This window comes from Gigantopelta aegis, chromosome 4 (genome assembly GCF_016097555.1).
Source record: "Gigantopelta aegis isolate Gae_Host chromosome 4, Gae_host_genome, whole genome shotgun sequence".
NCBI lineage: Eukaryota > Metazoa > Mollusca > Gastropoda > Neomphalida > Peltospiridae > Gigantopelta > Gigantopelta aegis.
In genome coordinates, this window is record NC_054702.1 from 65,776,708 (window position 1) to 65,792,396 (window position 15,689).

General features: G+C 36.3%; 1 protein-coding gene across 1 annotated transcript; it reads right to left on the bottom strand.

Annotated features, from left to right (window-relative positions):
* Positions 1-733: 733 nt before the first annotated feature.
* Positions 734-11,130, bottom strand: LOC121369945 (neuronal acetylcholine receptor subunit alpha-7-like). The gene is made up of 6 exons (XM_041495028.1): positions 11,082-11,130; positions 9,657-9,799; positions 6,326-6,370; positions 4,981-5,162; positions 2,362-2,900; positions 734-1,158 (listed from the first exon to the last, which is right to left on the bottom strand). The coding sequence occupies exons 1-6, from the start codon at positions 11,128-11,130 to the stop codon at positions 734-736; spliced, it is 1,383 nt and encodes a 460-aa protein (XP_041350962.1).
* Positions 11,131-15,689: the final 4,559 nt, after the last annotated feature.

Here is a 15,689-nt window from a genome sequence, read left to right on the forward strand (position 1 = left end):
AAACTGGAGTTGGATCACTGGAAACCACTGGTAAAGGTTTTGTCTATTCTGCAGTCCCCTGGTCTTATTTAAAAGACTGGAGTTGGATCACTGGAAACCACTGATAAAGGTTTTGTCTATTCTGCAGTCCCCTGGTCTTATTTAAAAGACTGGAGTTGGATCATTGGAAACCACTAGTTCAAGTTTTTCTATTCTGCAGTTCTCTAATCTCAGTGAAAGAATGGATTTGACTTGTCTGGATGATAAAGATATAATGATGCATGAGTAATGGAATCATCTGGAAGATTGTTGCAGCGAGCTGGAATATGATTGTGGTGTGTTGGAAGCCTGGAATAAGGTGATCATAGACTGAGGCACAGCGGCATACGACAAAAACTAGATGATCCTATTTAGAATGATAATGATTAAATTACTACTATGGACAGCAACAAGGTGGCAATGGACTGAGTATGTGCAACAGTGAACTGGTTTGGGTTGACAGTTCATACCATGCACATGAAACATCGTGTATCATCATTCTTTCTGGATATAACATTACTACAACCATCACAGTAACACTTATATTATTACTAACCCTAAACATAATACTCGACTTCAGTATGTATTCTGTTAACTGTATGAGTCACAAGAAAATCATTTTAAATGCAGGGTGAACATTGCATTTCCATATATATTCTGTGAGTCGTTACACAGTATGTATTCTGAGAGTCGTCCCAGTCTATGCTTTAACAGCTTACTGAGAATGCAAGAGACCAAAGATGATGACGGTAATGATTATTATAATCCCGACGGAGATCCTTAGAAAACAGGCATCTAACACCTTTGCAATCTTCCCCCAGGTGAGTTCGTCCATCTCTTCCCCCTCCGAGGAAAGCCGCATTTCCATTGACGTATTTTCGTTCATTTTCGCGTCCTTTACAGCGTACGATGCTTTGTTCTGGTAACCTGCTAAATTTGCGGCTTTCTTAGACGAAATCTTATTGGATTTCCCCTGGCAGCATCCTCCCCAGCAAGCAAAAGGCATCATGACGTCAGTCGTCAATTTTCGTAACCAGTCGGGTATTCTAGTTTTCTCGTCCCGGAAATAAATATCCAGCGACAACAAGGTTGCAAGGACAGATAACGCATTAAGAATGACGACGATGGTAATGTAGATAGCTGAAAGACAAAAAGAAAAGACAATCGTTTATTGTTAGGTTGTAAACGAAACGTGTTATGCTGTCAAGTCTGTTTATATTCACTTGGCATTTTAGGCTCTACGGCGGGACGTAGCCCAATGGTAAAGCGCTCGCTCGATGCGCGGTCGGTTTTGGATCGATGCCCGTCGGTGGGCCCATTGGGCTTTTTTTCGTTCTAGCCAGTGCACTACGACTGGTATATCAAAGGCCGTGGTATGTACTACCCTGTCTGTGGGATGGTGCATATAAAAGATCCTTTGCTGCTAATCGAAAAGAGTAGCCCATGAAGTGGCGACAGCGGGTTTCCTCTCTCAATATCTGTGTGGTCCTTAACCATATGTCTGACGCCATATAACCGTAAATAAAATGTGTTGAGTGCGTCGTTAAATAAAGCATTTCTTTCTTTCTTTCTTTCTTAGGGTCTACGTTGCCAATACTGCTATAGTGATTCCTCTTGGAACTTCATGTCTAGTTTAGTTCCCTCTGTAATCTTATTTACCCGATTTATTTGTGACTAATTTTCTCTTCTCTATTTCGGCTTAACCTTTTTTTTTTTTTTTTTTTTTTTTTTTTTATGAATAATAATGTATTAATTCTATTTTGTATTAAACTTTATTCTTAATTTCTAAAGCTTCTTTATCCCCCAAATTCCTCAGGCGGCTTGCTTCATTTATTCTCCCATTCAACAGTCGATATAATGTTTGTGCTGGGGTGTCATTAAACATTCATTAAAGGGACATACCCTAGTTTTTAAACACTAAGGCATATTTTTGACTATTATAGCCGTTTTTGATAACTAAAATCATACTTTATCAATTTCCGTACATTCGAAGTGTTTTTGGTCATCCTGGTGTTTTTAATATCACAAAATGCATTTCTCATATTTTAAAAAAACGCACGTGCGTCTGAGAAGTAACAGTTATGGAGTCGAGTTTTAATCTGTTTTAGAGACTCATGTTTCACTCAATTGTAACTTTATCCAAATGTGTTACAGGTTTGTAGATTAACTAAAATTAGTGTTAATTTTCACGGGTTGAAACTAGGGTCTGATCCTTTAATTTCTCTCTGGTTTATAAAGTAAAGGGATGTTATTTTTTTTTTATTTTCTTAGTGAACACAATTAGTCTAATCATACAAATAGTTAAACAAAAATAACTTAATTAGCAACAAGAACAATACTAACTGAGTAGAGAGATGGACTTTGACGTGGTTGGTATCTGGTCTGCGATGAGCGTCAGAAACACGGCTATGGCCAGCAGTACTGTCAACGAATACCCCATCTTCTCGCCAGACTCAAGCGGAAGCAGGAACACGAAGGAGGAGAGCGTCGCCAAAATTATGACCGGAAGTATGATGTTCAGCCCGTAATATTCCGTCCGCCTCTTGATCGTGAAGGTGATCTGCAGAGTGGCATACGTCTCGGCGTCTGTCGTGTCCGTGGATTCGCTTCGCGATGAGGTAGCCGAGATGACCGTCCATTCCCCGTTCTCCTTGAAGTCTGTCGTTTTGACCCCGTTGCTAAACACGGTGAGGTTCAGTTCCCTGATGTTGTAGCCCACGCTTTTCAGGCTGATGTAGCACGTCTGCGTGTCGAAGGGGTAGTACGTGATGTCGATGTCGCAGTACGTGTTGTAGATGCCAGGGGGATTCCAGATCACTTTGCCACTGCTGAACACACGGAAAGGGACGTTATCGTCCTCTATAACGCTGAGATCATCCACCCTGAAATTGAAAGCAAATAACAACTATTAGCTAGTCCTTTTACAATACGGTATTTCTGTCCACAACTTTGTCATATGTTTAAAAATCGCTAGTCTTACAATATGGCATGGTATTTTTGTCCACAAATTAGTCCTCTATAACGCTGAGATTATCCGCCCTAAAATTGAAAGCAAATAACAGCTTACTTGTCTTTAAAGGTAGATAGTCACCTTACAACCTTGTATTTCCGCCCACAACTAATTCATATCCAACTAGCTCTGTCCGGTGAAAGTTTTGATTTAGTAAACTAGTCTGGGAGTGGCAGTCCTCTTTATAGCGGTGCAAGAACGATGAAATATCAGTAAATGATCTCCTTGAGTGACTGTCCTCCTATAAACGATTCACTAGATAAAAATTCATCGAATCAATCACTATTTTTGTCAAATGCCATTCGACTCTGCATTGTGCAGAGATACGGCTCTGATAACGAATTACAGTTTGTCGTCCGGATTTAAAGGTAGATAGTCGTATATATGATATGATACTTTTACCCACAACTTAGTGATATCTTCTCAGCTTAGTCATATATTTAAAGGTAGGTAGTTTTAAAGGTAGTTTTATTATTTTTTATTTTTTATTTTACATGAAGTCATGCAACTTTTATTTCTGTGTCTGATTATGTACAATTTTGTCTGGCACCCCAAATCTCCAAATGTTATCTAAAGACGATTGACGCTTGTGTTCACGATCAGTTCAAAGAAAGAAGTGTTTTATTTAACGACGCACTCAACACATTTTATTTACGGTTATATGGCGTCAGACATATGGTCAAGGACCACACAGATTTTTTTAGAGGAAACCCGCTGTCGCCACATAGGCTACTCTTTTACGACAGGCAGCAAGGGATCTTTTATTTGCGCTTCCCACAGGCAGGATAGCACAAACCATGGCCTTTGTTGAACCAGTTATGGATCACTGGTCGGTGCAAGTGGTTTACACCTACCCATTGAGCCTTGCGGAGCACTCACTCAGGGTTTGGAGTCGGTATCAGGATTAAAAATTCCATGCCTCGACTGGGATCCGAACCCAGTACCTACCAGCCTGTAGACCGATGGCCTGCCACGACGCCACCGAGGCCGGTACGATCAGTTCAGTGCTTACACATGCTAAAACCTAGTATGTCGAAATTATGGTGTACGCCAAACAGTTCCTTGAAAACACTGTTTTGATGTTCTTTATTATTAGAGGACTAGGTGCCCATAACAGAAATTGTTTTAAAAAAATTAAAAAACGAAAAACAAAACGGCTGGTGAATAATCTCATTATGTATTAACAAAAGGGGGAGTTATGTATGCATTTTGCCCTATGGTACCCAATATCAACTCTTTTGATATACCAGTACTAGAGTACTGCTCGGAAGAGTAAAAGAGGGCGACACACTTGTTAGTAATGATTTATAAACACAAGAAAGACGCTGTGTACAGAGTCCATGAGAAATCAGTGCCAACAAGTACATTAGTTATCCTCTTATGCTTTCATCTGTAACCCCACCCAGTCCTGTCTGTCTAACGCTATGCCTGGCTGATTCTCTCTCTCTCTCTCTCTCTCTCTCTCTCTCTCTCTCTCTCTCTCTCTCTCTCTCTCTCTCTCTCTCTCTCTCTCTGTCTGTCTTTATATGTAAGTATGGATGACAAAACAGAGGCGTTATCAAATGTTCTTATTAAAGGTTTTCTGCAATTTTTAAGATGTTATCGACTAATAAAATCTGTCTACGATTAAACTTACATATTAAATATATTTTCTTGTTTAGAATATTAGTGGCTGCATATTAAACGTCTTTCTGATCGTTCTAATATTTGTACTAGGTTAATTTTCATTTTATTTTCTAAAATATATTTTTTCGCACGCACGAAACTATTTGAAGACAAAATCCAGTTTGGGCTTCTTACAAATATTAAGACGACCAGAAACGCATTGAATATACAGACATTGATATTCTAAACAACAAAATATATTTAATATGTATGTTTAATCGTTGAACTATTTTATTGGTCTGAAATATCTTACAATGCAGCAAACTCAGGAATACTTTAATACTCACGAATTTTCCACAATTAAAGTAGGTCTCCAGATTTCTGCCTGAGTGAAGAACATGAAGTTGGTTGCGCTATAGAGAGGGATTGTGTTGTCCCATATTAACCTGTCATCTGTCCATGTCTGAAAGTAAACAGTGTACGGACATATATAAAACAATTTAAAGCATGTAAATGTACAAAGTAAATGTTAAAAATCATTTCATTTCAGATCAGGAACTAAACAAAATATGGATTTTAAAGCACAAGTTTCCTTTTTATTATCATTGAAGAGACGTTTTGTAATGCAAAACTGCATGTCGCCAAAACTATCACTAACATTGATTCTCTAATAGTATAAAATGTTCAGTTTATTACCACAAGAGCACATTGAGTAACTAATCATTGACTACGGGATTTCTTTCTACCCAAACATCTTAAACGAGTGCTCTAACCATTGAACTAGATCTCGCCTTTACAAAACATTCGGTACGCATATTATTGTATTACTTGGATTTTTCAACTTTATTGAAGCGGCATTAACGCATGTGCTTAGTTAGTCGTTAATTTAAAAAAAAAAATCTTTTTCTTTTAATCTAGTTATTCAAATGTTAATAAAATGCGTCTAAGTAATCAAACAACAGAAGTAGATCTACCGTTATGCATTTTTATGTTGTTATTTCATTTAAAGGGACATTCCTGCGTTTGCTGCAATTTTTAAGACGTTATCGACTAACAGAGACTTTTTAACGATTGTAATTACATATCAAATATATTTTTCTGCATAAAATATTAGTGGCTGTATATTAAACGTATTTCTGATCGTTGTAATATTAGTACTAGGTTAAATTTCATTTTATTTCCAAAAATATTTTGTTTTTGTACGTACGAAATTATTTGAACACAAAATCCAGTTTGGGCTTCTTACAAATATTAAGACGACCAGAAACACATTGAATATACAGACACTGATATTCTAAACAAGAAAATATATTTAATATGTATATTTTATTAGTCGAAAACATCTAACAATGCAGTAAACTCAGGAATGTCTCTTTAACTAAAGAAAGTTTTTCTTCTTTTATTAAATGTTGTGTACATGATTAATGCTGGGGGGTGGGGGTGTTCTAGTATTTTTTTATAATTCCATAGGAGTAGCTTATGTACTTTTACAAACTGTTGTATTATTATTAGTAGTAGTATTGTTGTTGTTGTTGTTGTTGTTGTTGTTGAACATATCTTAATGTATACCCAATGTTAAGACGTAAACAAATAATATGTTTGTGTAAAATAATAATGAAAACACCAGTTTAATTAGAATATCTGTCAGATTTTCCATTATTTTCAATGAAAGAACATGTCCATAAAACTCACCATTATAAACCATCCGGACACAGAAAATGCTTCAGAACGAATATTCTGTAAAACAGAAAACACGAAGTTGTGTTAATAAATTGAGTTAGTTCAAATCCCTTCAGTATACACTTTCTGTTTTCATTGTGTCCCACGTTCACATTTCCCTCTTGTTCTAAGTTCAGTTCAAAACCCCAATTTCATTAATTCAATAACCATGAGAAATTGTGAGTTCGAACCCCTTCAGTATACACTTTCTGTTTTTATTATGTCCCAAGTTCACATTTTTCTCTTGTTCTAAGTTGAGTTCAAAACCCCCATTTTCAGTAGTTCAATAATCATGAGAAATTGTATTATTTTACCATGTTCAATGTGACTAACAATGGTACACATAAGCCATAAGCAATATATTAACATATAATATCGTCAGTTATTTGTAAAATATCTGTTACACGTATATGTAGGGTATGTCTAACAAAACTTATGTTCCTGCAGTAGTAAATGTGTACATATTGCAAACTATATGCTCTATTTAATAAATATTGTCTTGAGTCAGACAATGGATCCCCAAATCGTGATTATCATCTTGAAAAGTGTATTTTGTTTAACGATACCACGATATCATAGGCTATTGGATGTCAAACATTTGGTCATTTAGATATATAGTTTTAGAAAGGATACCCACTACATCTTTTCCATCAGTAGTCCATCCCAGACAGGATAGCACATACCACGGCCTTTAATATTTATAATATTGAACCGTATCATCTTGAACATCTTCGTGTAGTATTTTAACGATGTAATCTAAGTGACCGTGATCTTGCGCCACTGCAGACTACAACAAAATCCGTGTTACTGTTCCCTCCCACCCTTCATCATTGTCTACCCCCTCCCCCCAAAAAAAAGAAAGAAGAAAAAAGTTAGTTGTCTTTTTCGGATCTGTTAGGACGTATATATTAAGCTTAAAAAGAGAAGAAATTTACTAAAATAAAATAACATAAAATCGAAGAGTGTAAGTATAATCTGTATGACGATTTTTCTTTTGAGCCAAAATTAGATTTTGTAAGTTCGTGAAAAAGATTATTTTTATTTTTAGATTTTAGTTACAGGGTAAAATTAATAACTACATTACTTAATTTTCAGTTTAAGCTTCAAAGATATAATAATATGAGTCTGTCTGGAATGATTGCCAAACCATGAACTGGCGTTTTATTTTATAATAAACTATAAAATAGCTAGTATTTGATGATTTTTACATACAAAAAAGAAAAAAGAAAGAAGTGTTTTATTTAACGACGCACTCAACACATTTTATTTACGGTTATATGGCGTCAGACATACGGTTCAGGACCACACAGATTTTGAGAGGAAACCCGCTGTCGCCACTACACGGGCTACTCTTCCGATAGGCAGCAAGGGATCTTTTATTTGCGCTTCCCACAGGCAGGATAGCACAAACCATGGCCTTTGTTGAACCAGTTATGGATCACTGGTCGGTGCAAGTGATTTACACCTACCCATTGAGCCTTGCGGAGCACTCACTCAGGGTTTGGAGTCGGTATCTGGATTAAAAATCCCATGCCTCGACTGGGATCCGAACCCAGTACCTACCAGCCTGTAGACCGATGGCCTAACCACTACGCCACCGAGGCCGGTTTTTACATACAAAGTCTTTCGAACTATTTAGTTCATCTTTGTTGTGTGATAATTAATGTTCAGAAATATGCCGATTCTGTTTTGTTAACTTTCAAGACGGTCTTTGCAATACACGTGAGTTTAAAACAATTACTTTTTATAATAGGTACTACATCGATCTTATCAAATGTTATATTTTGTATATTAAACGGGTAAAATGCATTCGTTTTATTCTGATGCAGTGCTATTTTTATTTGAAGATACTGGACAGTGGGTTAGTTGTTACTTGTTAATGGTTAGTGAAAAAGAAGATGGTGTAGTGGTCTTACACCTACCCACTGAGTCGTTAAAACTCGCTCCGGGTGGGAGCCGGTACCGGGATGCGAACCCTAAGAAATATTTTTCATCTAGACCCTAGTTTCAACCCGTAGACATGGACACTAAGTTTTGTTAATTTACAAATCTGTAACAAATATGAATACAACAGAGTGACACAAGAATCTCTGACGTTGAAATACCCTTAAAAATATATTAAAACGCGACTTCATAACCGTTACTTCTCAGACGCACGTGCGTTTTTAAAAATATGAAACATGCATTTTGTGGTATTAGAAACACCAGGATAACCAGAAACACTTCGGTTGTATGGAAATGGATAATCTAAAGAATAAAATACAAGTAATGTTTGATTTCAGTGATCATAAACGGCTCTAATAGTGAGAATTATGCCTTAGTGTTTAAAAACTAGGGTCTGTCCCTTTAAAAAAAGTACTATTTGAACAATTCCACAAACGACAAAGCTAATACTAGTGGCTAAAATGGAAAGTTTCAATCAGCATATTATACACCATGAATATAAATACACCTCGCCCGAAGAGACAGTCCACATGACATTTTACGTTGTGTTGTGTTGCCAGTAATAAAACAAACTGACCATAATAATATACCATACTTTGTACACATACTGTTGACGATGTAGGAAAATGAAATGCCAAACAACCAACTAAAACTCTATTTACGCGCTTATATCAACTGAAGGTTCAGACACGTCCATCCCAATCGACACTTCCGACAAATGTTGCTTGTATCGATCGGAACAGAAAGGGGGGTTGTTTGAATATTGGGGGCAATTTAGATTGGTGTACATTTCAAATAGGGGAAGGAAGATTATTTAATATTTTTGTGTCTGCCCCTAAAAACAAATATAGAAGGCTATTGCACATTAGTTAAGTATTGACGCGTTTTAGAGCGGGCATTTGGTCCAAAAACAAAGAGAAAAAATAATTTAACTTAATTTGATTATTTACAATTAAGCTTCACTAATTAACTATTTGCCCTTTAGATTTTTAAGGTCAGTAAATTATTGAAAATACCAAGGCCCAAAGGCTAAACATAACAAAGAAATGTTGTTAAGACATCCTCCGCCCACCCCGCAAGTTTGTAAACTCTTTAGTGTTTAAGAACCCAGAAACGACTGGAGGCGACAAAACATTCACCCAGCCGCCATGAGCATTGCTAGTTAGAAGACTAGACAGCTTGATTAAAATCTAATATTAAAAATATACATGTAATACATTAGTTAAAATATAAACATGCCTGTATTTATGTTAAAATGGGTTAGTAAAAATTAATTAAACAAGCAGCTAAATGAAATACTAATTAAAGGACAGTTATATAGTTAACGTATTAGTGGTGTACGGCAGGGGATGCATCTTACCAGCTCGTTGATTGTGATGATATTGAACAGGACACCGACGTCTACGATGGCGTCAGGGCGGACACCACTGTAGTAGGAACTCAACAACGAGCTTCTGAGGAGCCCCTCGACGGTTGAGTTAAACGCACATGATACGATGGGTGCTGTAAGATGAGTTTATATAGTTCAGTATTACATAGATAAATCTTAATTTAATACATTTTACAATGACTTCCAGGTACATTGAAAATGATAATATATAAAAATAAATAAATGAACGAAATAAACAAATAAATAAGACGTTTATGTATGTATGTTGTATTGTGTGTGTGTGTGTGTGTGTGTGTGTGTGTGTGTATGTTGGTGTGTGTGTGTGTGTGTGTGTGTGTGTGTGTGTGTGTGTGTGTTTGTGTGTGTGTATGTATGTGTATGTATGTATATAAACAAACTATCAAATAAACTAAGTAAACAAATTAAATAATAAACAAACAAGATAAATAAATTAAATAAACAAACTAAATAAATAAAACAAACAAACAAACAAACAAACAAACAAACAAACAAACAAACAAACAAACTAAATAAATAAATAAATAAATAAATAAATAAAAAGATACCAAAAGTGGACAAAGACTATGAGGTGGATTGCATTGATATCAAAGAAAAGAAAAGAAATAAGGCATTTGGCTTTAAAAAAAACCCTAAACCAAACTACGACAGCAAAAAAAACCCCACAACAATAACAGTGGTAGTAGTAGTAGTCGTCGTAGTAGTAGTCGTAGTCGTAGTAGTAATAGTAGTCGTAGTAGTAGTAGTAATAGTAGTAGTGGTAGTCGTAGTTGTAGTAGTAGTAGTCATAGTAGAAGTTGTAGTAGTAATAGTAATAGTAGTCGTAGTAGTCGTAGTCGTAGTAGTAGAAGTAGTAGTAGTAGTAATAGTAGTCGTAGTAGTAATAGTAGTAGAAGTAGTAGTAGTCGTAGTTGTAGTAGTAGTCGTAATAGAAGTAGTAGTAGTAATAGTAGTCGTAGTAGTCGTAATAGTAGTAGTAGTAGTAGTCAGGGCCGTAGCTAGTATGGGGGCAAGGGGGGCAGTTGCCCCCCCCCCCCCGAAAAAAATTCGGAAAGCATTATAGAAACTTAAAGAAAAGGAGTTTTAGACTATTAACTACTCAGTTGCCCCCACTCACCCCCCACCCACCCCCAAAAACTAAAAATCCTAGCTACGGCCCTGGGCTCGTGCTTATAAAAGTTAAAGTCTAGACTTTAATAAAGTCCAGACTTTAAGGTTTATAAGCATGGGGCCTGATAGTGGTAGTCGTAGTCGTAGTGTTAGTCGTAGTAGTAGTCGTAGTAGTAGTCGTAGTGGTAGTAGTAATAGTAGTAGTAGTCGTAGTAGTAGTAGTAGTAGTAGTAGTAGTAGTAGTAGTAGTAGTAGTAAACGTCTTACCTTGTAGAATTAACACAGTGAATCCTAGCGTCCAAAACAATTTATCCATTATAACAGCCACGGATAATTATCAATTAATCGAAGACACACTTTCTTATCAAAGTCTGTTAACTTGTAATTAATGTTAGTCCATACAGTATTTTCGAAATAATATTGTCACATACGTTCATGGCGTTCAGGTATGACGTATTCTTTCACCTAAATACTAACAACACGTATTGAACAGAAGTCGCGTATCCTTATAAATACGTAAATAATTCGCTATAAGAGGTAAATAACTTTTTTGCGTATACAGCTCAAAAAAAGAAGGCGACGTCATTGATCGACATCTATACTCCGTTGAAAGAGTTGTGTAAAGGTTAAGTTCGCAAATAATAGTACTTGGATGGGAAAGATATATTTATAATTACTTTATAACGATTGTTTGGGTTGTTTTGTGAGGGTTTTATTTGTTTGTTTGTTTTATTTGTTTAATTTGTTTGTTTGTTTTCTTTTTGTTTGATTGGTTGTTTTTGTTGTTTTTGTTTGTTGTTTGTTGTTGGGGTTGTGTGGTGGGGGTTTTTTTTTGGGGGGGGGGGGTTGGGGGGGGGGGTGTGGATGTGTACAGTTTTGGTTGTTTGGTTGTTGTTTTTGTTGTTGTTGTTGTTTTTGGGGGGTGTTAATATGTAACCACAGATATCTATACTCGATCGAAAAAACTTTCGTTCGATACGTCTTGAAACAACTCGTACGATATATTATATCCTATGGCAACTCATGTAGTATTTTCTATATATACATTTACAAATATACACGCACGCGCGTGCGCGCACACACAAACACGTGGTAATGTAAAGGTTAAAACAGACAAACCAGATACGGATTGATCCGACGAGCCATAGCCCTTCAGGTGTTCGCACTGTTAGGGATCTATATCTCGAGAGAGAGAGAGAGGGGGGGGGGGGGGAGGGAGGGAGAGAGAGAGAGAGAGAGAGAGAGAGAGAGAGAGAGAGAGAGAGAGAGAGAGAGAGAGAGAGAGAGAGAGAGAGAGAGGAGAGAGGGAGAGAGAGAGAGAGAGAGAGACGTATTGTATCAAGAAAAAACTTATCCGCAAACTGTATTTTATCTAGAAAAAAATCATCCGCAAACTATTAATCAACATAAGTTTGCGGATGATTTTGTTTTCATACTCAGATGAACATAAAATAAATAACAGACAGTTGATATAATTAAATGTGAAACATACCTACAAATAATAACACTAGCTAATAGTTCTTGTTTTATTTTGACTTTGCTTGGGGTTTTTTGTTTTGTTTTGTTTTGTTCTAAATAATAACGCTAAGTAAGAAAAATTACCAAGATAAAGTGACGTCATCAGATATGATGTACCCTGACAATGTTAATGTTACGTTCATAGATAAATGTCCTTCTTTTCGCTATTAATGGAAGATATTAAAAATTATATAGAGAATAATACATGAGTGGCCGTTAGATACCATTTATCTCACAACGAGTTGTTTTAAAATGTATCTGACAAGCGAAAGCGAGTTTGATACGTTTTTAAACAACGAGTCTGTGCAACACTCATCTATTCCAAAGAGAGGATTGTTTTAATATTTCAGATGTCAAAGTGTAGGCTGCGTGTAGATAATATAGCACTTTGAGAGATCTGTGTTTCCTTCATGGTCAATATCCTTCCGAAGCACTTGGGGTGTCATACATATTTTGATGAGTCTACCAGACATAACTTTACTGTTCAATATCATTTATTAACTCGTCAACAACTATACAGACTCAGCCCTAGACAAGTTTTAAATGGTCACATATGTGTTTATCCTTGGTCACCGGTGTGTATCCACCAATAAGAATATGAGATTAAAGCGCAGGCATTGGTGTATACTGGTTATTAGGAACAGGTAAAGCAAATGGGGTGATCGTATTTACAAGTATATGGTATGATTAAACTAACTGTTGGTACTGTTGTGTTATCTCGCAACCTAGCAACCAGTTGAAACACGAATATGTATGCTGGTATGAACAGAAAGGAGAGCGTTTCTAATGTGACTGTGTGTGGTGTATTAGACGACGATGGTGTGTGTGTTTGTGTGTGTGTGGGGGGTGGGGGGGGGGGGGTGGGTGTGGGGGTGTTATTATATATATACATGAGGGTAGGCTGAAAAGTTCATAGGCTGACTATGATATATATATATATATATATATATATATATATATATATATATATATATATATATATATATATATATATATCATATATATATATATATATATATATATATATACATATATATAGATAGATAGATAGATAGATAGATATAATTACAAAAATGTTTGACATCCAATAGCCGATGATTAATAAATCAATGTGCTTTAGTGGTGTCGCTAAAACAAAATAATCTTTGTATAACTCTTTTATGTAACTCACTCGTGATGCGACGATAGTCCAAATATTGTTACTGCGTGTATATTGTATTTAACAACTTAGGTAGCATGAGGTCAAAGCCCTCTCTTGACACGAGGTTGGGTTTGCGAATAATACCGTTAATCGTATTAACGTGAATTTACAGTATGAATCACAGTGTTAAATGTACTTATAACGTATGTTGGTTTTGGCGAGCTTTCATGTCAATAAACACATTTGATTTGTTTGTTTATCCTATTTTGAAAATATTTGTTTGATTATTGTATTATTTTTATAATTAAATGAGACCTTACATATTATTGAAGGAACTTCGCACTCAAAAGATAGGTCTATTTTCAGAGAAAACAGACGATAATCTGCTTTAATCTACTCACCAGTTATACAGTAAAACAAAATAAAATATTAATAATGGTCATAGAAGTCGTAACAAACATGACTATTATGTGAGGGTATGCAACCAAGAAAAAAAGAAAGAAATGGACCACACAGATATTGAGAGGCAGCTCGCTGTCGCCACTTCATGGGCTACTCTTTTCGATTAGCAGCAAGGGATCTTTTATATGCACCATCCCACAGACAGGGTAGTACATACCACGGCCTTTGATATACCAGCCGTGGTGCACTGGTTGGAACGAGAAATAGCCCAATGGGCCACCGACGGTGATCGATCCCGGACCGACCGTGCATCGAGCGTGCACTTTACCACTGGGCTACGTCCGGCCCCCGGTATGCAACCATGACTCACTGTTGGATACTTTATTTACAGGGGAGAGCTGATCTCGACCACAATATATAGTTTGTAGGAGGACTGCCACTTCCATAGCGTGCCCCACTACAGGCGCCAAAAACCTCTATAGCATCAGTAAACAAAGATCTGAATGCGCACACGGATATTTGTTTATTGTTTGTTTTGTTTAACGACACCACTAGAGCACATTGATTTATTAATCATCGGCTATTGGATGTCAAACATTTGGTAATTTTGACATATAACCTTATTAGCAAAGGATCTTTTATATGCACCATACCACAGACAGGATAGCACATACCACGGCTTTTGGTATACCAGATGTAGTGCACTGGCTGAAATTAGAAATAGCTCATTGTGCCCACGACAGGCATGCGCTACAACAGCTTGTTCTGAATGTGCACGTAAAACCCTATGACCTGACCTGACCGACGGGGATCGATCCCAGACCGACTGCGCATCAGGCGAGCGCTTTACCACTGGGCTACCTCCCGCCCCGCACACACGGATGTGCATAGAATTATATTTTAAATAATGAACTAGTATTTTACAGAAAAATGCGTTATTTTGAGGGTGAAGAACCAGGCCCGTAGGAAACGCATAATAATTGGTGAGGCCTATTTTGACTACATCATAAGCAGAGGTTGTGACACAATGCTCTCCCCATCCATATATATATCATAGCTTCTTGTTCTTCTTCTCTACATTCTGGGACAGTTTGAAGCAGAAATGTATGTTTCGATGACATTGTTTGGCGATATTACAAGCAGGATTAATAACATTTAAATGATGGCTATATATATATTAAAATTTTAGGGAAATTTGTAATTTTTGAATAATTAATAGACTAAGTTACACACAAAAACATATGCTTAAAATGTGTTTAATTATCCATGTTCAGATGCTTTATCTTCCTCCTGTGTTTATATATATATATATATATATATATATATATATATATATATATATATATATATACGATCTAGGTGCCACTGTATGGACGAACTGAGTTATTTGCTGGTCCAGATGATACTCCACAACTTGTATATCAAAGGTCGTTGTAGACGTTAACCGCTATATGAGAAAGCGAATGTATGCACTGTGCTGCATATAACAGATTACTTGCTGCTAAAATTAAGTTTAGCCCATGCGACCTATTAGGTTTCTTTTAGCCATTGTAAGTTGTTCCCTACTAACAAAATATTTTAACAACTAAATTTACATACTAAATATAGTTTCTCGTTTATATCAGTGTCTCTATAAACAATGTTTGGTTTGGCTTTTTTCGTTATAAAAAAAGTAAAGTTTGTTTTATTTAACGACGCCACTAGAACACATTGATGTTTTATCTTATCATCGGCTATTGGACGTCAAACATATGGTCATTCTGACACTGTTTTTAGAGGAAACCAGCTGTCGCCACATAGACTACTCTTTTACG

What these genes read in the sequence shown, in the direction of transcription:
- LOC121369945 (XM_041495028.1), bottom strand. Translation starts at nt 11,130, where the DNA reads ATGGATAAATTGTTTTGGACGCTAGGATTCACTGTGTTAATTCTACAA. An exon ending in ACTTTAATTGTGGAAAATTC is followed by an intron (nt 2,901 to 4,980) that starts GTGAGTATTAAA and finishes TTTCAATTTCAG; the next exon opens with GGTGGATGATCTCAGCGTTA. An exon ending in AAAGTCCATCTCTCTACTCA is followed by an intron (nt 1,159 to 2,361) that starts GTTAGTATTGTT and finishes TTTGTCTTTCAG; the next exon opens with CTATCTACATTACCATCGTC.